The following is a 25,698-nucleotide window of genomic DNA, read 5'->3' as shown; positions in this document are numbered from 1 at the left end:
CTTCTTGCAAGCCAAATACAGGCAGTGAAAATTTCATCCGTCATCAGGACTAGAACCAGCTTACCTCCATGTTGAGCACTACTGTACAGGCTTGTGTCAGCAAACTCAGCTATGGAGGCGGGTTTAATATTGTTATTGTCAAGGTGTAGTGAGGTCTGCTGATATACGTTACATACTGTAGTAATTGTCAACATATGTACCTTTGTACTTTTATTTAAAACAGTTATGAAATACAGTATGTAAATGTATCACCACTCTGAAAATACATTCCTCCAAATGTCACTCCATTTGCTTGGACGCAGTGCTGAAGGCATCATGGGGGCCTTCCATAATACACCTACACACATATTATGAAAGGGTGCTTTTTTCATCTTGAATGGCTATCTTAAGTTTGTCAGTTGTTTGCAAATGATTGTCAAAGACCGTTTACTTCAAATAACCTAACAGAATGAGACCCAGAGCTGTTAAAACTGGGGAATGTGATGGCCACGTCACACCACCACAGTGGGATATTACATGCTTTGGAAATGGTTGTCCAAGTATGTCATACTTTGGCGTGCTGTGTGAGTTGTTGTACCATTCTGACGAAATCAGATATTATTCAGTCTTGTCTGCAGTTCTGCAATGAGGACACACGGCAACACTGTAGTAGTTTGGCACTAGGTCTTGTGTACATGTGGCCCGTGAATTCCTTTTCTGTTTACATATTTGATGATTTAGTTTCTCTATCATATGGGTATCTTAACCATTATCCACTGCTATTTGTTTTATTGTGTTTAGCTCCTGTGTGTAGTTCAGTTTACTTATGGGTATTCTGTTTAATCTGCGGAGAATAACTCTCAAGTTTGCTTGATTGTGTGTTAAAAGGGTGTTTGACTGATTGGGAGTGACAGTAATCATGGTTGTCAGAGCACAAAAAAACATGTAAAAATGTAAAGCAATGACGACAACAAGAAGCAAATACTGATTTTAAGCCTAATTTTTGTAGGATAATTATTTCTTAAATAATGTTCATATTTCACAGGTCTGGGTAAAATAAACCCAGTGATAATGGCACAAAAGTACTGAAAGATATTTTCATCTACATGAAAAAATAGTGTTTGCATAACAGGTGGAGATATCTACTAACATTATCTGAAAACATGGCCACTGCAAGAACAGCAAAACCAAATGATTAATATTGTACAGTAACAATGCTTTTCAAAAATTGACCTAGTGGAAGCATATTTTCAGCAGAACCTTGATGATAGTTCACGTAAGTTCATGGTTAACAATGCCCCATTATGCTTGTATGAATACTGTTATGTAGAATTTGGAATCAAATATCCTCTATGAAAGCAGGGCCATCAACAAGAACTAACACTTGAAACTGAACGCTTGTGCATGCACACTGAACTACACATGAAGTTGAACTGCCTGGCTCAGGAGAAAGTGCTCTTGTTTATACACACAAAGAATGTTCAGGCAAATTTCAATAAATAAGAAAGTTTCAGAAATAAAAAATGTTAACTGATTAATTATTGCAGAAGGCAGAAATCAATAACTGTTACAACATGGCAGACAATGTACAGCACATGGCAATATCATACGCTGCCTTTCAGCATTGTTACCACATGAACTTCTTAACAGCTTCTGAAATAGGTATGTCGTATATCATACTAAATGAATTACCTCAATTACCACTGCCAGTCAAGCTGACCATCTGTATATATCATCTGATAGGTTTCCATATCATTACAGCAGATGAGCCTATACGGGTGCTGGTTCTCAAGTCAGGTTCTTCAAGTATATTTTCCAAGGGGTAGGACAATGTAAATTATCAAACAAAACCCACCACATCACAACCAAACTATAATCAGGCCTCAGATGAAAAAAAAAAAAAAAAAAAAAAAATTCAACCAGGCCCAGAGAACCATGAAATGCTGACCGGCCATGGTGTAACCATCTGCCATATGGTATCATTCAAATGGAATACAGAGGGATGCGAGTTCAGAACACTTGTGTCCCAGCCTTTATCAACTTCCCAGGCTGTAGAATCACTTCTTTTCATTCAAGTAGCTCCTCAATTAGCATAACAAAATTGAATGCATCCTGTTCCAGTACATCCACAATAGTAATAATACAAAAAAAAAATAAATAAATAAATAAATAAATAAAATAAAAAAAAAACCTTGAAAGTATAAGGAATTGAACTCTGGTAGTCTACACGGCAATCATGCACACTGACTATTCTGTTATTGAGGCAGACATAATCAAGACCTTTGGAAGTTAATTATTATCTAGTAGTAATTCTGGACACCAAAAATGATGAATTAACTCCAAAAACTCAGGTCTGCAATTGTTTGGACTTCACAATATGAACAGGGCTTCACTTGGCTACAGCACACTTCATTTTTCACTAATTCCTGCAACAGATGCTTCAGCATACATCCTTGGCACAAGATCTTGAATCACATACCATACAGATACAAACCTACAGCACTACAAATTTCAAATATCTCAAAGGAGTGATTAAAAACACTTATTTTCTTCGGTATCTGTAACTTCCACACCTACCACCATGATGTCTCATTTAAAACAACGGAAAAAATCACAAAAAAAAAATTAAAAAAAATAGAATAATCAAATTTTAGGGACACATTTGTTTAGGTAACATATTTATGTGACTGACACTCCAAGATCACAGGTTAATGTAAATGTGAGATAAGCCCTTGCAAATGTGAAATATTGGTGCATTAATAACCAGTGTAACTGGCACAATGTTGAAAGCAAGCATACAAATGTGCTTCCATTGCGTTGTACAGGTGCCAGATGTCAGTTTGTGGGATGGAATTCCATGAATTTTGCACTTGGTCGGTCAGTACAAATACAGTTAATGCTGGTTGTGGACAACATTGGAGCTGTTGTCCAATATCGCATATGTGTTCAGTTGGAGACAGATCTGCTGATCGAGCAGGCCAAGGCAACATGATGACAAACTGTACAGCATGTTGGGTTACAACAGTGATATGTCGGCTGACAGTTATACTGTTGGAAAACACCCCTGGAAATCTGTTCATGAATGACAGCACAACAGGGTGAATCACCAGTCACAGTGTGTGGGACAATCATGAGAGTGCTCCTGCTGTCATACGAAATTGCACCCCATACCACGACTCCATGTGCAGGTCCAGTGTGTGTAGCACACAGGTAGGTTGTTTGCAGGCCCTCAACTGGCCTCCTCCTAACCAGCACACAGCCATCATTGGCACCAAGGCAGAACCAGCTTTTATCAGAAAACACAACATGCCTCTACCCTGCCCTGCAATGAGCTCTTACTCGACACCACTGAAGTCAAAAATGGTGGCGGCTTGCGGTCAGCGAAATGCACGCTAAAGGGTATCTGGCTCGGAGCTGTCTTTGAAGTAACCAATTTGTAACAGTTAGTGGTGTCACTGTGGTGCCAACTATTGCTCAAATTGCTGCTGCAGATGCAGTACAACACACCCGAGCCCCACACTGAACATGTTGGTCATCCCTCTCAAAAGTGCTATGTGGCCATCCAGAGCCCTGTCTTCTTGCAACCACACATCCTTGTGACCACTGTTGCCAGCAATGATGTACAGTGGCTACATTCCTGCCAAGTCTTTCTGCTGTATCACAGAAGGTACATCCAGCTTCTTGTAGCCCTATTACATGACCTTGTTCCAACTCAATGAGATGCTGATATTGGCCTTCTTTGCCACCTTAGCGGCATTCTTGGCTAACATGCCCAATGCCCAATCTCAAAGGTAACTACCACTCACGACCATTAGAGCATGTATTTAAAGCAAACCTGATTTGCAGTGGTGCTACTAGCATCACTCTTAAGGAATCGGTGTGAAATTTGACTAGACATCATCTTTCAGATTTAGAAACAAGCTACCAATTTTTGTTTATGTCGCATAACTTCTTGTTGGTGTTGCAATTTTTTTTCCCCTATCATCAGTGTAGTTAAACATAGTATGCATATCAGAAACATGGCTGGTATCTTCAGAATGAAGAGCAATAGGTGACCGACGACCATTAACCACTTAGCATAAGTTTCATACTGTCCCAAATCCCTCTGAAACTGCACTACAAAACTGCCTCTATCCCTGAAGTACCAATTACAACTGCACTCAAGACATGGCATGTATAAAACGTTTCAAAAAAATTAAAGAGTCTGAAAATAATCTGCTTGGAATTATTTTCCAACATTTCCACCACTCATGAAGTGAAAATTTTTTACAAAAAGTATCATTTCCATTAAGATTTTGAACATTATGACTGATACTCATGGCTTCCATTTGGCATGAGGTTGATGTTTCAGGTGTAACTTCCGTAACAAACATTGTGGGTTGCCTTTACTGTCAATCTTTCTTTGGTGCAACTGAAAGTATTAATTGTAAGCCACTCAACTTGTAGCTGTCCTAAGTGGATTAAAGCACTGATAAGTTTGTCCTATGCCGTGAAATATTGGTTTGGAATTACTTTCATCAGTTTTTCCATTAATTTGATTGCTAACAAATTTTTCAGTCAGCACTTAAATTAATACCTCATTCATTATTTTTTCCAAAATGTGGTTCACTTCACTTCACAAATTTTACTTATTTTAATCGCATCTGTGCCTCTGTGTATTTTGTGATGTCAACAACTACAAAAGTAAGTGCTTACACACAGCTTTCATGCACTAAAAAGTAATCTTTCCCTTTGCTCTCTGCTTTGCCAATAGTTTAAATCTGTTTAGAAAGAGATTGAGCATCATCAGTGACATTCTTGGCTGCCTAAAACATTCCCTCATGTTTTTATGTCCACATTTACACTGTCATTAGAAAACTTCATAAAGGAATACTTTCTACTGTATGAAAAAGATATCACCAACTCTAGTATGTTTGCTATATCTACATGCTATCTATAATGTTTCATTCAGTGTCTTTCAAAACATCTCTAGCCTGAACTGATTCATAAGTATGTCTGTGACACCTCAGTTTTTAACATTTATTTTCATTCAAATCATTAAGATTATTTTTTGCTGAGTCATCTTTAGTATTCCTTGGCTACTGCTACAGTTTCACTGCTACTCCTTTAGTATATACTCTCTAGTGGGGGCAGTAGCTTTCAAACGCTATTTAAACTTTTTGTCCAGCACATGGAACAAGAAATGATATATGGATGACTATGGTTTAAATTAATATATAATTTACTGAATCTTGCACACACTGACATCCCAGAGAAAAACTGAATTTATTCTGAATACAGCACAGATTCATGTCGTCTTTTATGTTGTGAATTTCTTAACACACACAACTACATGGTTACTCATTCATGTATACCATGCTCACAACATTAGTTACTGTTTCCAAAACAATAAACTTGAGTAATAATTCAAAACATTACACATCAAGGTAGAAGATCAAAACAAGTTTTTTAATGATTTCCAACATCCAGCATTACACCTGCTAGCATCCTAGTGGTTAATGCTGAAGTGGTCTGTGATTTAACTGTGGTCATATTTTGACAGATATGAGAAAGTACTTACACGATTGGAATACGCTAGCTCCATTGCCTCATGAGAGAGCTTACAAAGTGCATCAATAAGGTGATGCAAAGCAACATCATCCAAATACTGACTGGATTCAAACAATCGGCTCAGCATAGCTGAAAGGACTGGTAAATCAGCCATTACCGCTGTTGTTATTACAGCATTGGAATCAGCCGTTGTTCGGCCAGCTTTCAAACTACCACCTGTAGAAGGCTTCAGGCCCAAAATCCATACCAGATGCTGAAAAAAAAAATAAGCAAGTATAATTGGGAAGACAACAGCTTAATGATTGAACTGTGACACATATCCATCCAACCTACTTTACACCAAATATCAGTTTTCTCGGGTGGTCCCTGTTTGCAGCAGGTTCCATATATAATTGACTGTTCAAAAACATTTCCATACATAAGTAACACAAAAATTAAAATTTAAATACATTTTGTGATAAAAAGGCTGGTAGAGGGCTGGGAGGAAATGTGGAGAAGCGGGGAGGGGGAGGGGATGGGGAAAGGGAGGGGGGAGGGAGGGGTAGGGGGGGGAGAGGGAGAGGGAGAGAGAGAGAGAGAGAGAGAGAGAGAGAGAGAGAGAGAGAGAGAAAATCCAACAACGAGTAATTTCATCTTTAAAAGAAAATGTTTTCCTCACAAGAAATTATACATAATTATATACTGAAAGACAGGATACTGGATGGATTGATTTTAGTCCATGCAATACGGTGCACACCTGACACACTAGGAAGAGTTACCACCCAATGGTGCATGGTGTCTCATCAGCCATAGCATACAGGCGATTTGTGGAGTTGGATTTAGAAGGTCCTGTCAGCAGATAAATCCACTCACGGTTAACAGCATTTTACAATATCCTGATACACCATGCTTTCATAATCAAGCTTTGTGCAGCCACCTACTTTGTTGCAGTGGAATGACCTGCTACCATGACACTTTAGAAGGCTGGAAGTTCACCTTCAAATGTGAGACCCAGAAACCTCACTCTGTTTTTCAGACAAAAATTCTGTCCTCCCATCTTCACATAGATTGAAAGTGTAATAAATCTTAAAATTAAGATATAAAGAGTTTTTCTGAAGTAGACGCAATAACAATATTATTTGTCCATTCTTCCAACCTCTAAATTACCACTTGGAAGTCCATAACATGAACAGAAAAGAGCACTATCGCACATGAAAATGGAGCACTGCTCTTCACATAAACTATGCATCAGCTGAAAAGTTAGCACTGCTTTAAACAGATTCTTCTGGGACACCACACACTTGCTGATAGTCTTGCAAGAAACTGCTGACTCGGTACAGGAACAGGAAACACATATCAGATTTAAACTGTGACCACAAAGGCTAAGAACATGAAACAAAATATTAGGAAGAAGTTAGTACTGCTGTTGTCACTGAGATGGAAAAATGTATGCACCCAGCTGCAGAAAGACTAGGGATGCATTACCAGGTCATCAGCATTACAAAACTGAAGGAAGGAGGGAAGGAAGGAAGGAAGGAAGGGTTTAATGTCCCAATGAGAATGAGATCTTTAGAGACTGAGCACAGGCCCAAATTGAGGAAGGAAACAGGCCATGCCCTTTCAAAGGAACAATCCAATCATTTACCTTAACACTTCAGGGAAATCACGGAAAGCCACAATCTTGATGGCCAGACAGTGATTTGAATAACTGTACTCTTGCACGAGTTCCACATTTTATTACCGTGCCACCGTGTTCTGTAATTTTCAAACTAAATACGTACCTGGTTCAAGTGGAAGATGAAGTGAGGTCTTTATGTAGGGACATCAAAAATGAAAATGAGTTGTGGTAGGAAACAGTGTGGACAAGAACTTAGCTTATGACAAAGTCAGTGACCTGAACAAGACAGCCTCTCTGACTTGTGGCATAAACACAAACTTTGTCAAGCTTTTCTAGTGTCACTACCAGCAATGTCATCATAATGCTGCAAATCCTATCAATGTAATGCTGGACATGAAACTGCTACGCTGCACTGTTATCACTTGGGGCTACTGATAGATTGAGATTCACAAGGTAGGGCCAAAACTTGAACAGGACTGAAAAAGGAAAGTGGACTGAGGTAGGTGAAAACTTTGGGATTGTGTGTGACATTATCAAATACCTGTTGTCCTAGGTAAGATAAAAAGAACTTTTAGCATAAACCCAAACAATGTGTGGCCTTGCTTAAAGAATGTCTCCACCAACCCACAAAAGGTAGATTTCAATATTTTAAAAAGTATTAGAAGGATAAAGAAGTTCATAGGACAAGTAAAACTGGACATTATACAGGCAAACATCCCCTCATCAAAGTAGTTACTAACAGTAAATCGAAGCAATTTGAGCTTCAGTTTTCGAACAACACAATAATATGCCTCACACAAGACTAGTGAGACAAAAATTCAATATTTACTTTTATCTGATGTGAAAGGGCAAGTCATTATTGTAGGACTTTCTTAAAATGTTGAGAATCGTGCATTTATGTCAAATCTGGAACACAGTATAAAGATCAGGAACATACCTCTGTGATGATAAACATTTTGAAATATGAGGTATTCAGTTGACAGAGAGTTAACTGAATGGGTTTAAGTGCATCAGCTACCACTCTAGGCCACCACTTCTATATAATGGTGATACTTTATTATCAAATAATCCTCATCCACACATTCTTACCATAAACATGTTCTGCCAGCATCTCTAAGAGAAGGTTGATCAAGACTACCTACACAACAATGCAAACCCTTGCTTGGGAGTTTTTACTCTCTAGAATTATGTCAATTCCACTGGAAATGTGTGTGTGTGTGTGTGTGTGTGTGTGTGTGTGTGTGTGTGTGTGTGTGTGTGTCAGGCAATACAACATGATCATATGGTCAGTGATATAAGACATAGACAAATGCATATTTCTGGCCAAGAAACTTACCTTTAGTAGTCTGCAGAGACATGCAAAAGAAAATAAGTATAACTTTGTTCTTCTGCTGTACAGAAACTATTTTTCTCATACTGCTCAAAACTATCGGTAATATTTTAAACTTACTTATGGCAATAAAACTGTGTGTGTTTAGTACGCACCTGTAATGTTGTCAGCACCAGGTGCCATGAAGTGCCTAATATACTTCCATGACAGTGAGCTACACTCAGTAAAGCTCTCATGCACTGTAGATTCTTTGCTGTCAACATGACTGGACCCTGCTGGGCACCTGAAGAGAATAAACTACGCATTTACAGAAAATGGAACATTGTTAAAATAAAATATACTGCAATAACATTAATGTATATAATTTTAATTTCATTTGTGTTTACTTATACATATTAAAACTGTCTGTATATTAGACTGATTAAATGGTGAACATGCTTGTTTAAGAATACAAACTTTTGAAGGCAAGCAGAAAAAATGTGGTAGAAATTTAACAAAAGTAAACTTTCATCCCAAAACTACTAATTTGATGACCAAGTTATGACATAGCAGCACACCAATAAAAATAATAGCAACATGTGATATATGGCAGTCCCTATGATTACCTGAACAGAGATCTTCATTAAAATGTTAAAATTTATATAGGCAGTTTCAGAATTTTTTAAAAAAATTATAAAAATATTTTATAAAGTAAAATTAATACATCACAAAATTTATGTTCAGATAAAACAATGGTTAAAGAAGAATCAAGTAATAATATCAGCTAAATAATTGCATCTGTCTTCAGAGTTTCACACCCATTACATGAAATCTATGTTAGTCTGCTGACAACTTCATTATTATTATTATTATTATTATTATTGTTGTTGTTGTTGTTTTAGGGTGCAAAACAGCTATGGTCATAAGCATCCATTCTGTGGCTCAGTGAATGGCAAAAACAGGATTTTAAATCAGCAGCAATGGCAGCAAAACTCAAGGAGGAGGGAAACTAAAAACAGAAGGGAATCTTAGAAAAGTACTATTGAAGGGGAGTTGTTTTCCCTAAAAGGAGCTTCAAATGACCAATGTCATCTCACTAACACTTATAAACTCAAGGACGTAATCGGCTGAGCACACATCACCTGCTAAAAGGGAAGATACATCAGGTGATAGCTGTATACGGATGCATAGTGGATTAAAATAGGGGTGTCTCACCATCCACGATTGAGAGCAGTGGGGACAAAGCAGGGGAGGATCGCCACTTAAAAGATGTCGATGGCTAAAAAGACAGTGCCCAGTCTGGAGTCTAGTTAAAATTATCTCCTCCCAATAACGAGGCCTGGAGGAAGAGGTCCAAGCACAGGGATGAGGTTTTATGTACCATAATTTATAACCCTGAAGGGCAGACCAATGCGTGTGCCATAAAAGAGCAACACAACAACATAAAATGCTCTGTAGATTGGCAAAGGGGACCACACAAAAAGCAGGTTGAGGAAGAGAGACAGCAGTCTTTGCCGCTATATCAGCTGTCTCATTTCCACATATACCAACATGCCCTGGGATCCAGAACAATGCCACAGAGATGCCCCCCCCCCCTCCTCCCCCCATGTGGAGGCAGTCCTGAATCCGGTGGACCAGAGGGTGGAGCTTTGAGGTTGAGAAGAGAGCTGAGTGAATCCGAACGCATAATATACTGGATCCGCTGATGGCAAAGGATGTATTGGAGAGCCTGGAGAACAGCATAAAGCTCCGCAGTATAAATTGAACACGAGTCGAGAAGTCGAAATCTAATAGGGGTGTCGTCATCAAGAATACAGTCACTCCCTACACCTTATTGGTCTTTGAACCATCTATGTAAATAAATGTGTCATCCTCCATTTGTGCGCATAGAGCATTGAATACCTGATGTTAAACTATACGGGGAGTACTGCCCTTGGGAAGCCGACATAGATCACGGAGAAGGCAGGTCTGGGGGGTGAAGCCAAGGTGGCATGGTACCCCCATTTGTCAAGAAAGTTTTAGGAAATAGAATGGAAAGTGAATGTAGCAGTTGACAGAAGTGGACTCCCAGTGGTAATAGAGAGGAAGGGCTGCCTGCATACCCTAAATCCAAGGAGGCGACAAAAAAAAAAGGGCATGGGTCAGATGAGCAGGCATGGAAGACAGACGACTAGCATAACGACTCAGAAGGACAGCTCACCGACTGGACAGTGGAGGTCCATCAGTCTCAGCATAAAGACTCTCCACGGGGCTAGCGTAATAAGCTCCAGATGCTAAATGCAATCCACAGTGGTGGAGAGAATCTAGATGCCGAACAATAGACGGCCATGCAAAGAAGTAAAATATGCTTTCATAGTCCAATTTTGAGCACACTAAGGTGTGATATAGGCGGAGGAGGACCACTTAGAACATGCAGGGTGTTGAGGGATCGCAGACAGTGAGCCAAAAGATATGAAACATGGGAAGACCAGCAAAGTTTTCTGTCAAACGTAAGTCCCAAGAATTTGGCAACATCCACAAATTGAAGGTCAATAGGGCCTAGATGTATGGAAGGCGGATAAAACTACGTACAATGCCAAAAATTTACACAGACAGTCTTACTGGGAGAAAATTGGAAGCCGGTTTCGATGCTTTATGAGTGGAGGCAATCGAGACATTCCTGGAGACATTGTTCAAGCAAGCTGATCCGTTGAGAGCTGTGGTAGATTGCAAAATCGCTGACAAAGAGGGAGCCCAAGACATCAGGAAGGAGACAATCCATAATTGGATTTATGGCGATGGCAAACAGTATAATACTTAGTAAGGAGCCCAGGGGCATTCCGTTTTCTTGGGAGAAAGTACGGGATACAGTAGTGTTCACCTGCACCTTAAATGTGCACTCTGTCATAAATTCACGGAGGAAGAGGGGTAGTCGACCTCAAAAGCCCCAAGAGAACAGGGTGTGGAGGATGCCTGTCCTCCAACAGGTAAACAGGTATCGTATGCCCTCTCCAGATCAAAAAATATAGCTACTGTTTGGCGCTTCCTCAGAAAATTGTTCATGACATAAGTGGAGAGAGCAACAAGATGGTCAACTGTGGGATGATGCTTTTGGAAACCACACTGGACAGTTGTTAAAAGGTTTCGGGACTCCAGTCACCAGCCTAAACGGCAATTTACCAAACGCTCCAAAACCCTACAAACACTACTCGTGAGAGAGATTGGGCGATAGTTGGAGGGGAGATGTTTGTCCTTCCAGGTTTTGGAACAGGAAAGACAATAGCTTCTCCCCATCTTCTGGGAAAGGTACTGTCAACCCAAAGTCGATTATAAAAGCGAAGGAGGTGGCACAGACTAAGGTATGATAGATGCAGCAACATTTGGACGTGGATACCACCCAGTCCTGGAGAAGAGTAAGAGGAGGAGAGTGCATGTCTGAGTTCCTGCATAGAAAGAACAGCATTATAGCTTTCAAGATTTTGAGAGGAGAAAGCGAGAGGTCGCTCTTCTGCTACCTACTGACAACTGCCTACTGTCAAGATACTATGATAGAACCTACAGTGCATTAATAACATAACTCACAATCATGGTTATAATAATAAAATCATATTCAATTAAGGCATTTAATCACAATTCATATGTATAGTGTGGTAGAAAGCATGATAATAATTTGAAGAATAACAGGTCCTATAGTGGATTGTGCAGCCCATTACTACTTATTTTAAAATATATGAATTACATGGAAAATAGAAAAAAAAATAAGAAAAAGAAAGCGTAGAAAATAGAAAGAGTAGAAAATCGAAAGAGAGATGAGTTAGGCCCAAATCATAGAGCACTGTAGTTGTGGCCTTGGAACATACACTGACTCTATATCCTACAGCTAGTTGTCTACATTCTATTAATATTTCCACTTTTATGTTGTCCTGTAGATGTGGATAAGGCTCTGAAGATCTGGAGCTTTTGCTTAGATTTTTTGTTAGTACTAAGGAACATTAAGCTACAATGGTAATTTACATCGAAGATATTGTAGAGTTACTGTCTTTATAACAATAATACTATTCTTATGTTACTAGTTGTTTATACCTAGGTACAGGGTGGTGCACAAAATGTGTTACCAATTGTTTCTTTCACAATTTACGATACACATTAGATATCCCACTGGGATCTCTAGAGCAGTACCAGCAGAGCTTGGAAAAACAAATGAGTTACGAAACGACGTGTAATTCACGATACTGCCGCTAGGAGACTAGTAAGCAGCAATGGCTGACAATGGAAGACTGACGACACAGCAACAATCGGAAATTGTGTTACTTTTTCAAGAAAAGAAAAGCCTTGTTGTGACTCAGAGGCGTTTTCCACAACAGTTTAACACATGATGGGTCCCTTGCAAGAATACCATCCACAGGTTGTACGATAAATTTGTACAGGAAGGAACAGTATTGGAAGCGAAGCGACCTCAGCGTAAGCCTGTTTGTTCACCGGAGAATATTGAAGCGGTACGAGTTGCTGTACAGGGAAGTCCCGGGAAATCGTGTAGAAAGGCAGCAGTGCAACTGGGAATATCCAGACGCTCTGTTCAACACATTCTTAAAAGTGACCTCCATATGTACCCATACAATATGACCTGTGCACAAAAGCTCACTGAAGAACACAAGCAGCAGAGAGCACTGTTTGCTCAGTGGGTGGAGGATAGGGGAGAAACTCTCAACAACGTTTGGTTTTCAGACGAGGTGCATTTTCATTTAGATGGTGTGGTTAACAAACAAAATGTACGTTTTTGGGCCACTGAAAACCCACAAGTGCTTCATGAACGACAACATCATGCTCCAAGGATTACAGCATGGGCAGCAATTTCCAGTCATGGACTTATTGGACCCTTTTTCTTTGAAGAAACTAAACAGTGAGCGTTATTTGAGCATGTTTCGCAATAGCTTCATTCCACAGCTTCTTGCTACTGCCTTGCCCTTCAACACGCAGTGGCTTCTGCAAGATGGAACAAGGCCACATACTGCAAACACTGTGTTGGAGTTTTTACACGAGCATTTCGACATGCAGATCATTTCACTCAGGTTTCCAGGTCACTTCAATGATGGACAAAATTGGCCGCCCAATAGTCCAGACCTCAATCCATGTGACTTTTTTCTTTGGGGGTACCTAAAGGAAAAAATTTTCCCAAAACGTCCACATGATTTAATGGAGCTCAGAAGACGTATTCTTCAAACTTGCACGGAAATTACGGAAAACATGTGCCGTAGGGTAATCACTAACTTCAGTGTTCATTTGAAGTAAGTTAGGAAATGAAATGGTGGACATATTGAGAATGTGCTGAGTTAGAGCAAATCTCCATGGACGGCTCTTCATTGTAGTATATGTTCCTTTCAGATTGTATTGACAAGAAAGTTTACATTAAAAAAAAAAAGTAACACATTTCATGCGCCACCCTGTATTTAACCCATGCCTGACGTGGGAACAGCATCTCTCTTTTCTTTCAATTGGGTACTGTTAGAATTCTGAAGATGTGGATACCTTAAGGACAGTACACATTCGGACTTTTCCTGAATTAAGTAATGGGTTCGTAATATATTAATATAACTTTTTGAAAATATTTAGTTTCGTAGAAAATCAAGAGAGAACCACTGAATACCATTGGGGTTAAATGCGACCCCATTTCTCTCTTGCAGTATTATTACCCAATAATACTACATTGAATCCATAGGTGTTGCTGTATTTCCTTTGTTTTATTCTTGTAAATTTTGTTGTAATGTGTGATTGTTGGCAATACTTTATAAGCCAACAGTTCAGTTATTTGTTCCATACAAGTGGAGACTACTATTGTGTGTGTTGCATTTAGTGGAAAATGTCTCCTTTCCAAAGATGAAGTGCTTGAAATATTACTGCAGGATAATCCTCTATCTGGAGAATCAAATAGTGATATCAGCGATATAGTTTCTGATGTCTCATGCAGTGATGGAGAAATGGACATCTTAGAAGAGATTATTCCTCAATCAGATGGAAGTTCAGAAGAAGACTTGGACAGCTCAGATGTCCAGCCTGAATGGGAAGTAACACATGTTTCTGACTGTTATATATAAGTACACATGTTTGTAAATGTGCATTAGGGTCTAGCGCCAACATATACCCTTTGTACTTTATATATTTTTTATTTTGTGTAGGTCTAAAAACAAAGAAGAATTGCGGCACAAACACAAGTTGAGAAGAGCTTGTGGAAGAGAAGAGAGATGGAACATAATGCGAGTAAAGCCTGGTCCAACAAAATTCGCAGTGAAAAATGTAGACTCCATAGAATCAGCTTTCAGTTGTTTCTTAGGAGAAACATTGTTGATGTAATTCTAAAATGGACTAACAAAGAGGATAGTCTTGTTTACAGTAGTAAATGGAAACCAGTAGATGTCATTGAACTGAAATGCTTTATCGGTGTCTTGATCCTAGCAGGTGCTTACAAGGCCCATAATGAAGCAGTTACACATCATCTATGGAACAAAGAGGATGGTAGACCCATTTTTTGTGAAGCAATGGCTACAAATCACTTTACGTAAATTTAAAGGTGCATCCGATTTGATGACGCAGATGTGAGACGTCACAACCGTGCTCCTGACAAGCTGGCTCCTGTTAGAGAAATATTTGAAATGTGGTTACACACATTTCAAGGAGCATATATTCCTCACAGCAACGTAACAATTGGTGAACAACTTGTAGTATTTCGTGGTAGATGTCCGTTTCGGCAATATATTCCTTCAAAACCAGGAAAATATGGGTTGAAATTATGGGCTGTATGTGATAGTGCAACGTCTTACATTCTCAATCTCCAAACTCGTCGACAAGAAAATGAGTCTCGTGAAGTTGGTCAAGGCAAGAGAGTTGCTTTAGATATGGTGAAAGGCTTAGAAAACAGTGGCAAAAATGTAACAACTGACAATTTTTTCACTAGCCTTAGTTTGGCGAGAGAACTCCTGAAAATCAGTCTCACACTCTTAGGAACAATTAGAAAAATAAAGGAGAACTACCAAAAGCTTTCACTCAGACCAAAGGTCGAGTCAAATATTCATCTATTTTTGGATTCCAAGAGCATGCTTCAATTGTTTCATATTGTTCGAAAAAGGGAAAAGTTGTAACTTTGCTCAGTACAATGCATTCAAGGAAGGAAGTGGGAGATCGTGAGGAATGCAAGCCAGCAATGATTCTGGATTACAATAAAACAAAATCAGAAGTAGATACCATGGACAAGCTTGTTAGAACGTACACTACAAAGAGGATGAGCAGAAGGTGGCCAATGGTATTATTTTACAACATGATTGATATCAGCGCACTGAATGCATTTATCAAATGGCTACATCTTACACCAGACTGGGCAGAAAGGACCAAGTACAAGAGACGGGCATTTATCATAGAATTAGGAAAGGAGCACGTCGGAAGAAAGCCAGACAAAATTATTTCACCAATACTTCCAACAACAGTACAGACAAAAGAAAAAAAAAAAAAAGAGGAAGGTTTCCAATTTGTAAATGGTCTGAGGATAGAAAATTCATCGATAAATGTTCAAAATGTGAATGTTCTGTGTGTAAAAACCACTCTGCATATTATTGCTGTAAGTGTAACGCGTCATAAATGTCAATTCGGAATTTAATCAAAAATGTTTCTAGTTTCATGAGAGTTGTTTGTAAATTTTACGGTGATAAATAATTTTAAAAAATATGCATTTTAATTTAATTTAATGTCTCTGACATCATGTTTTAGATTGTGGAAAAAAATAAGAAATGTGATTTTATTCTACCATTATGAAAATTATCCTTAATAAAAAATAAGAAATGTGATTTTATTCTACCATTATGAAAATTATCCTTAATAAAAAATAAATTCCATTTGGGTCTCTGTGTAACAAAAAATACTCGGTATTAGAAGGGTTAACAGAGAAAATGATAGCACTTGATCCTGCAATGAATGGGGAAATAACAACAACAACAACAACAACAACAACAACAACAACAGCAACAACAACAATCACTGCAGACTGTATACAGCAAAGAATTAACCAAGTAACAAAATCCTCTTGACCTGAGATAAATCTTGCCTCCATGAAATCTTCCATCAGAGCAGTGCATACAACTTTGTAGCTGTTTGGTATAAGGGGGAGGGGGAGGGGGAGGGAGAGAGGGGGTTGGGGGGGAGGAGGAGGAGAGAGGGGGTTGGGGGGGAGGAGGAGGAGAGGGGGGAGAGGGGGAGGAGGGAGAGAGGGGGGGGGGGCGGAGAGAGGTGAAATGCAAAAATCACATGTATAAGATTTGTAACCCACTAGCTACAAGCTAACAACAAAAGCCTTACCAATGGGTAAAGATGCTGTAGGCAATGGAGTTCCCACTGCTACTACTTGCTGTCTGAAGTCAGTTTCATTGTAAGCACTGACATTGTACTGGGAATTCATATCCTGGCTGCTAGTGCGGGAATGACCTGCAATTTAAAGAAACTTTTATAAGATTATGAATGTGTTGTTCATGTTAACACTGAAAATCAATTAAGTATCAGTATGAGAGATTAAAAAAGTTTAATAGTGCACTTTACTTTCAAAAAATTAAGTACACAATACTTACAGTTTCTGGCATTAAATATGTTACATTGTTTCTGTACGTTCCTGCTCACTCTCTGTTATTTCAAATGTTAATAGAAGGAGTCTGGAGATAAGCTAATCATCCTGTTAATCATTGTAAAGCTATCACTTGTATAACTGAACACACTATAGGATTTGCGTAGCATTGTATCACATCTACCTGACTATAAGATGATCCTAAGTGCAATGCGGTCCCATGCTATTTTGAACAGACTTTTTGAGAATTTTCTTACCAGTAACAAATTCAAAACAATCAAAATAGCAAAGCATAAAATATATGCTGTTGTCTATGCTTAATATTATTCCACTCTGATCTCAATTGATATGAAAAAAGAAGTAAACTTCAAAGCACCACAATCGCTTTAGTAGAGCATTTATTCAGATTATCGGTTTTGGCGAAATTACGTTGCCATCTTTGAATATTACATGCCACACTTCAGAGTATCTCGTCCACATGCACAATAATTTGTGTCACACAGTAGACAGTCCAAGAATACATATGGCATAGTGTATTGGCATGTCAAAGGTAAAACAATCATTGTATAAAATATAATACACAGTGCACGAAATATGCATACTCAATACTTTCTTAAAAGCTGCTTACAGATTGCATTGTGTATGATATTTTATGTAATGATTGTTTTTGCTTTGCTATGCCAATATACTATACCTTGCATGTTCTTGGAATGTCTATTATGTGACACAAATTATTGTAGACATGGATAAGATGCTCTGAATCGTAATACATAAAATATGTAGACGGCAACATAGTTTTGTTGAAACTGCTTATCTGAATAAATGCTCCACTAAAGTGAACATAGCATTTTGAAGTCTTTTATATCAATTTTTGTTTGATGTTCTATCAAAATAGACTTGTGCCTGATCAGAGTTACTTGCTTCAATAAATTTGTTGCAAGGTTCTGAAGTTGAGAAATCGAAAGCAACCACTCTGCTGGAAAATTATCTGGTAAAGCAACTGTGGAAGACATAACATTTTGGCCATGTAAAGCCTCCAGATTTTCTTCAGCACTGCCAGTGTTCAGTACTCAACCCCAAACAACCCGAATTTCTATGTATAAGCACTCTGTTTCAAGGCACTAGCATTAATTTTCTTCAAGATACTACTTCTGCTATGACATATCTAGCATTATAGTTGCCAGGTCTTGATTACTATAATTATTTTACATCTGCCTGAAGATAAAATGGTAATCAAGTATTTACTGCACTGTCAAGAGATGCAGACATAGCATAAGTAACTAGATCCCATCCACATAACATTTTTTCCCATGAAGTAAATGTACAATGTATTGATACTCATATTGCACAGCACATATATTATGTGGAAAATAATGCATCTGCATACCCCTCACAGTCAGTTTTTTAATTAAAACTATTGAAATTGTTTATTGGGTTTACTGCAGACTGTGCAATCAATTTAATATAGGATCTCTTCACTAGTTTATATGCATTATATTGCTTGTATTGAGAAACAGATACTAGTGTGGGCATGGAGCACTGATTTGCCAGAAGTCTTTAAGCAGACATTTCACATATACTACTGTACTTTCACATCTGACAATAACAGCAACATATGGAGTTCTAGTTATCACAATGTTTTCAACCCATTCGTCCATCTGGTCTGATATTCTGAGAACAAATGTTTCATTCATTCAGTGAAAAAGAAAGAATTGTGCCAGTTACAATTCCACAGAAAATTCATATGTATTTCTTAAGTTAGATAATGATCTTGTGTACAACTTTTCTGGATACACTGAGAGAAAAATGAAATGAGTTTTAGCAAATGTTACTTATTACTTTAAAAATAACTGCTATGTGAAATAAAATAATGAAATTTTTTGTTCTTACCCCTTCCAGATCCAGCTCCTTGTGGTGCAGAATTTAGAATTGTCAGTGCATAATGCGGTGGCAATGAAGCTTTGCAGATTGCAGTAATGAAAGCATCTCTCGGTATCTGTAAATCCAGCATTCCACACAGACTGGCAAATGTCTGTATCGCTTTTAAGACATTTTCGGAAGCAGATTCATCAGTACTGAAACAACAATTGGAGATAGTTTTCAGTAACAGTCATGTTTAAAAGTGCAATTGTATCACAACAGGACTGACACACACACACACACACACACACACACACACACAACACAGATTTGTCGCTGCACACATACAGCAGCACTGAGCACACCTACTTGTTATCTTAACATTTATGTATTCCTGTCAGCTGGCTGCACTGTTTCTTGTTGGTTATTGTATGTACTACACCTAGCTCCACATTCACACTGGGATGTTTAAAACATGTTTTCCATAGACCACATGATAATTTGTAACAGATATTTATCAAATATTGCTCTCACACATAACTGTCTAATTTGTTTGTCATATAGTGTTTCATATAATGGTATGCAAATATCAAAGAGTCTGCTTCGTACTTCTGCATTTTGATACCTTCATTATATCCTGCTCTATGCAGAGAAACCCTGGACGACAATAATGAGTTCCTTGAATATAACAATGGACTTATGCACCTAAAAATTTGAAAGTTTTTTAATTTTTAAAATGAATATGTGTAGGAGCAACTTACAACTTACCTAGCATCTATCAGGGGACTGAGTGCCGCTAGCAGACCACACCAACTAGAATTTATAAGCTGGCAATGAAGAACTTTTTCCTCTTCTGACCCACTGTACTTTCCTGGTGCAGGCTGCTCTTCGACTGCAGGTGGTGTACCTTCTATTATGATTGCAACAGAACGGATGATATCCAAGAGGCAAGCATATGCCACAGATATGCCATACCCATCTGGAATCACTGGTGGTTCAATTTTATCCAGCATTTCAAGGCTGAAAAGTATATTTAGAGCTACATGTTAAGCAATAGGTTGTATGTATAATCCACAGTGATTTTTTTTTTTCCCTTTAGAAAAAGGTAAGAGTTAAATCAAAAACAGTGCCGCAATCAGGTCCACTGTTAGGTAAAATATGGATACTAACAAGAAACAAACAGCATGCTTTGGAGTACTCACTATGTTGCTCTTGCCTGCCCACTTGAGAAGGTAGCTACGACAGGGAGCCATACTCCTCTAGAGAAGAATCCGGGTTGTGGAGACACCCCAGGTCCCACTGGCATACCTGCTAGCAGTGCAGGCGGCTGGCCCTGAGCAACAGGCACTGCTGCACCTGCCAAACGTTCAGGCTTATATCAATAAACTACCACTGTTGTAACAATACATATTTAAATATTACATGCATAGTCTGCTAAATTAAAAATTTAAATCAGGCATCAGTAATTGCAGCTCTACAATTGATGACAACATGATTTGAAGAGAACTTTCATATCTGTAACCAAGTCACTATTCTTTTGTTCAGTTAGCAAACAAAACAGGAGAGCAACGTACTTCAGAATGGCTACAAATGAAAATATTTTAGCATTTAAAACACATGTCCATATGCCATATAGGCCTGCACACCCCTGATGAACCAGGTTGTGCCCCTATGTTGTACAAGTCAGAGAGTACCCACTGCCTCATGGATATTTAGTGTGCCACCAAGGCTGCTTTGGGTTATAATGTGGAAGCAGTTCCTTTTTCTGTAATTAGAGGGCTGCACTTAATGAGCATTTCACTTTCGTAGTTATTTAAAGAGTTACAAAGAGAGAGCCCTTTGCAATTCACTCGCAGGTAGGTATGAAGTTAGAAGTGATGCACAAGCTGTTGGAGTCAGAGAGCTTTGATGTTTTATATGAGGGATCAGAATTGTAAATAGAAGATGCAGGCAGAGATTATTCATACTTGCAATACATGCATTTGTCTATATTTCAGTTCCCTTTTTAGCAAGTAGTTTAATCCCACTTTTGTGCTGACAGTAGCATTTACAAATCTGTTTCCTTTTGTGTTCTCAGAGTACTGATGCAAGCAGTCCAAAAGATGTCATAACTTAAGTAGTCTGTAGTGAAGTTACATAAAATTAACTTTTTTTCGTATTATTACGCGTATGTGTGTCCTCAAATCAACAAAATTCTGATTATTGGTTAACAGACTAGTTTCTGTAATTCGAGTTTGTTAGTAAATTTCCAAATCACAACTGAACTTATGCTACAGATGGACCACCAAAATGATCATGACATGTTCCTGGGCACATTAAGTGTTCCCACTTCTCTCATCATATAAAGGTACGTAATGCATCCAGGTACACTATCGAGCATTATTATTTTGGTGGGACAGTTGTTATAGTGTAAGGAGGCATAAATTTGCAAGTAACATCCAAGTCTTTGATCACTCTGTAGTCAACATTATTGTGGCACTGTACTCCTTCCCTGTGTGTATCTTTTCAGGGTTGCGTTTGGCACTGATTTCATTTTTACTAATCATAGTGAACAACCTCACTGAAGTGAGGTGGTGGAGAAGCTCTTGAAACAGGAGAATATTCAACAAGTGGACTGGCCTGCAAATTCACCCCCCACCCCTCCCCCTCCACCACAACCACCGGCCCGCTACATAAATCCCATCGTGCTTGTGGGATGCGATGCGGAAGACATCGCAACACATACACATGCACAAACAGTCATCCTGCAGTTGCGAACTACACTGGATGAGGAATGAAATGCCCTACCACAAGAACTCATTATCAACCTTGTGGCAAACATGCGAGCACATTGCGGAGCATCCCTGGTGATCACACATCCCATTAAGAACCATGTCCCACCTTTTGTAATGTTCAGGGGACCACCATACATCATGGCGACTTCAGTGTAACTATTCTCTTTTAATTTCTGTTCATCTCATTTTGTACTTTCTTCAGTTATCTTCTATACTATACTTTAGCAGCTCTTTCTATGTAGGGTCCAAGTTTCGTCAAGCAATTAGTTGGCATCCAAAAGTTACTTTCGTCCCTAAGTTTCACATAACAGTGTATTTATACATATACAGAATATTACTGCAAATTACAATATCTGATAAATAAGAATGTCCCAGAACCTTCGAGAAATCAGAAATGTTAAATCATAAACACCTACAGAAAGCAGGAATCAAACCACTGAGCTGCACATCACCAGCTGGCAACTACAATCTCTACACCACAGTGTGTGATATGGCAGTACAATTCTTGTGGACCTGAGCTGCTTCAACAACTGCTGCAGATAATTTTTGGAAAATACACTTAGTACAATGCTGACACATCTACACTATTTGCATCCTGTTCTAAATGCGTATGTATCCCAGATGGTAATTAGTAGATTGGTGCCTTCCCTTGGATGACTGAAATATCAATTGTTTTTATTTTAGGCCCATCTTTGACACTTACCTCCATTCAGATAATCTCACAGTATGACTGCAATTACCTTATTAGACACTGTGGAGTAAGAGGATATTAAACAAATGGACTGACCTACCTGTTCCCCATCCTCCCCCCACTTAAATCCCATCGTGTGTATGTGGAACATGGTGACGAGACATCACAACACATCCACACATCTTTGGTGTACATGCAACCTACCTGTCCTCTATACAATCAATTCACAATTTAATATTTCTCTTCTGTTTATTTCTGGTTTCAGCAGCTTTCTGCACCAAGTTTCGTGTCCAGAGGGTTAATATTAATGGATGAGTAATTCTGAGACCTTATCCTAATGCTTCTGTGATTCTATTTTAGTTTTCTGACCTGTAACGTTTACAGCACCTTATTGTTCATCTGGTATACAGAGAGGGTCCTCCAACATAAAACACCCTGTGTGTTGCTTCCAGAGTGTTGTGCATGGTTAATGTATACACGGAGAAAACATAATTCTCCACTCAATGAGAATCCACAGGGCCTATGATTTAAGGCTTCCATCCTGTTACAAACCAGGAGATGATTGAATTGATTCACTCCCACATTAAGTGATAGACAGTCAAGACTGTACAACAAAAATCAGGTTTTCAAAATGCCAGTACCAGTTATAAAACACACACAAATGTATGCTGTTTGTATTTCATTGCCATGTTTAAGATGGTGTTATGCATTTAAGGCCTTAATTTATCAACAAATGACCATTCACAGTTTAATATTGCACTGACTTTTTATGCTGACGATATCAGTTCTGACATGATATCAAAGTGTGACATTCTGCAGACTGTTACTGAGATTTCACTTCTGTTACCAGAGGATTGATCAGTGAAGGACAAAGAATTGTAGTGCAATTAGAATGTGATCAACTGTGAATCCCACCAGAAAGGACAAAGTGCCTCACCACCAACCCCCCCCCCCCCCCCCAAAATGTGAATCAGCAACAGTGTAAGATGAAGTAGCTACAGAAAATAAATAGTCAACACACAAATATTTATAAACCAGTCCTGCAACAGTTAATGAATTGTGTGTCCCTTGCCTAATGGGAAACAATTCTTGGGGAAAGGATAGCAGTTATCAATATGAAGGTACTGTTGGTGGTCTGTACATGAAAAAAATTGTCCTGTAATGAAGATTTTGCAGTGATGATCAATCCCTTTCCAAAATGCTGAAAGTCTGTTTGAGGCTTTCATAAAGAGGCTCTGCTATCCCCCCTCCCCCTTTTACCTGCCAGCCTACTCCACCAACAGATATTATATGGCATATTCACACATGCTTCTAATTCTCCAGCCACTTACAGTAACCAACATTATCCAATACCATCCTCCCCCCCCCCCCCCCCCCCGGACTGAAACAACTTATCACCATCCTCCAGCAGGGCTCTTGACTACCTTTAATCATGCCTTGAAAAGGAGGAACACTTTCCCCACCATCCTTGACATCTATCCCACAGTAGTATTTAACTGCATCCCCAATCCACAAAATATCATTGTGCATCCTTAACCCACACCTACCCCACCCAGCCCCTTGCCACATCCACAGCAAAGACTCACGTATTAGAGCTGTCACATGCACCTAACAAGCTCATCATATTTCAGTTCTGCCTACGGCACATCATCCCCTTCAGAGCCAGGGCCACTTGTGAAAGCAGTAGTGTCATATATCAACTCTGCTGAAAATTTTACATAGCATTCTAAGAGGGTATCACCACTGACCAGCTGTCTTCCAGAATGAATGGCAACCACCAAACTGTGGCCAAGTGCAAAGTTGGCACCCAGAGACAGAGCATTCTGCTTAGCACAACATGCTCAACTGCTTTACAATCAGCATCATCTGGAACATCTCCATCCCCCTATCGAAAACCAGTTTACACAAATTTCGCACATGAGATCTGTCCCGACAACACATCCAGCAATGCTGGAATTCCCCTGGCCACAATCTCCAATAGTCACTGTCCTACACACATCACCACACCTGCCTCCATCCCATCCCTTAGTCGGCCATCCACCTCCCCTCCCTTCCACCTCACACTACTTCAGTCCATATATTCTCAGTTTGAACCAACACAGTTGGTTCTTAAGTGTCTCTCTTCCTCTGTTCTATCCTACTCCCCCCATCCCCAAAACCTGCTACTTCATCTTGGACCATACACAACTCTCCCTGCCTGCAGCAGTTCCTGCTCACTGGTGCCATACTCCTTTCCCATTCTCCTCCTGCCTCTCCCTTCCCTCCACTATCGATAACCTTCGCTTCCCTTCATCCCTCCCCCACTCTTCCTATCTCCTTGTTCCTCTCAGTCACCTCACCTGCCACAACCCCTCACTGCATATGCATAGCAGTGATCCAACAAGGTACCACAGAAATAGGGGGAGAGAAAAGGGGGGAAGAGGGAGAGAAAAGGTGGGGAAGAGGGAGAGAAAAGGGGGGGAAGAGGGAGAGAAAACGGGGGGTAAGAGGGAGAGAAAACGGGGGGGAAGAGGGAGAGAAAACGGGGGGGAAGAGGGAGAGAAAACGGGGGGGGAAGAGGGAGAGGAAAAGGGGGGGAAGAGGGAGAGGAAAAGGGGGGAAGAGGGAGAGAAGAGGGGGGGAAGAGGGAGAGAAGAGGGGGGAAGAGGGAGAGAAGAGGGGGGGAAGAGGGAGAGAAGAGGGGGGGAAGAGGGGAGGGAAGAGGGAGAGAAAGGGGAGGGAAGAGGGAGGGAAGAGGGAGAGAAAGGGGGGAAGAGGGAGAGAAAAGGGGGGAGAGGGAGAGAAAGGGGGGAAGAGGGAGAGAAAAGGGGGGAAGAGGGAGAGAAAAGGGGGAAGAGGGAGAGAAAAGGGGGGAAGAGGGAGAGAAAGGGGGGAAGAGGGAGAGAAAAGGGGGGAAGAGGGAGAGAAAAGGGGGGAAGAGGGAGAGAAAAGGGGGGAAGAGGGAGAGAAAAGGGGGGAAGAGGAGAGAAAAGGGGGGAAGAGGGAGAGAAAAGGGGGGGAAGAGGGAGAGAAAAGGGGGGAAGAGGGAGAGAAAAGGGGGGAAGAGGGGAGAGAAAAGGGGGGAAGAGGGAGAGAAAAGGGGGGAAGAGGGAGAGAAAAGGGGGGAAGAGGGAGAGAAAAGGGGGGAAGAGGGAGAGAAAAGGGGGGGAAGAGGGAGAGAAAGGGGGGAAGAGGAGGAAAAGGGGGGAGAGGGAGAGAAAAGGGGGAAGAGGGAGAGAAAAGGGGGGAAGAGGGAGAGAAAAGGGGGGGAAGAGGAGAGAAAAGGGGGGGAAGAGGGAGAGAAAAGGGGGGGAAGAGGGAGAGAAAAGGGGGGAAGAGGGAGAGAAAAGGGGGAAGAGGGAGAGAAAAGGGGGGAAGAGG

At 39.9% G+C, this 25,698-nt stretch overlaps 1 protein-coding gene across 1 annotated transcript in view; it reads right to left on the bottom strand.

The window, feature by feature from the left end:
• LOC126248511 (protein MON2 homolog) overlaps positions 1–25,698 on the bottom strand; it is a 203,121-nt gene that overhangs the window by 125,167 nt on the left and 52,256 nt on the right. The window contains exons 8-13 of the mRNA XM_049949560.1: positions 20,076–20,229; positions 19,642–19,893; positions 18,904–19,088; positions 16,755–16,880; positions 8,612–8,739; positions 5,540–5,782 (exon numbers count right to left, since the gene is read on the bottom strand). Coding sequence (XP_049805517.1) covers positions 5,540–5,782; positions 8,612–8,739; positions 16,755–16,880; positions 18,904–19,088; positions 19,642–19,893; positions 20,076–20,229 — 1,088 coding nt within the window. The remainder of the gene's footprint in view (positions 1–5,539; positions 5,783–8,611; positions 8,740–16,754; positions 16,881–18,903; positions 19,089–19,641; positions 19,894–20,075; positions 20,230–25,698) is intronic.

The sequence above is a fragment of the Schistocerca nitens genome, chromosome 3 (genome assembly GCF_023898315.1).
Source record: "Schistocerca nitens isolate TAMUIC-IGC-003100 chromosome 3, iqSchNite1.1, whole genome shotgun sequence".
NCBI classification, from domain to species: domain Eukaryota; kingdom Metazoa; phylum Arthropoda; class Insecta; order Orthoptera; family Acrididae; genus Schistocerca; species Schistocerca nitens.
The sequence above is the reverse complement of the archived record's forward strand: the minus strand, read 5'-3'. Positions and strand labels throughout refer to the sequence as shown.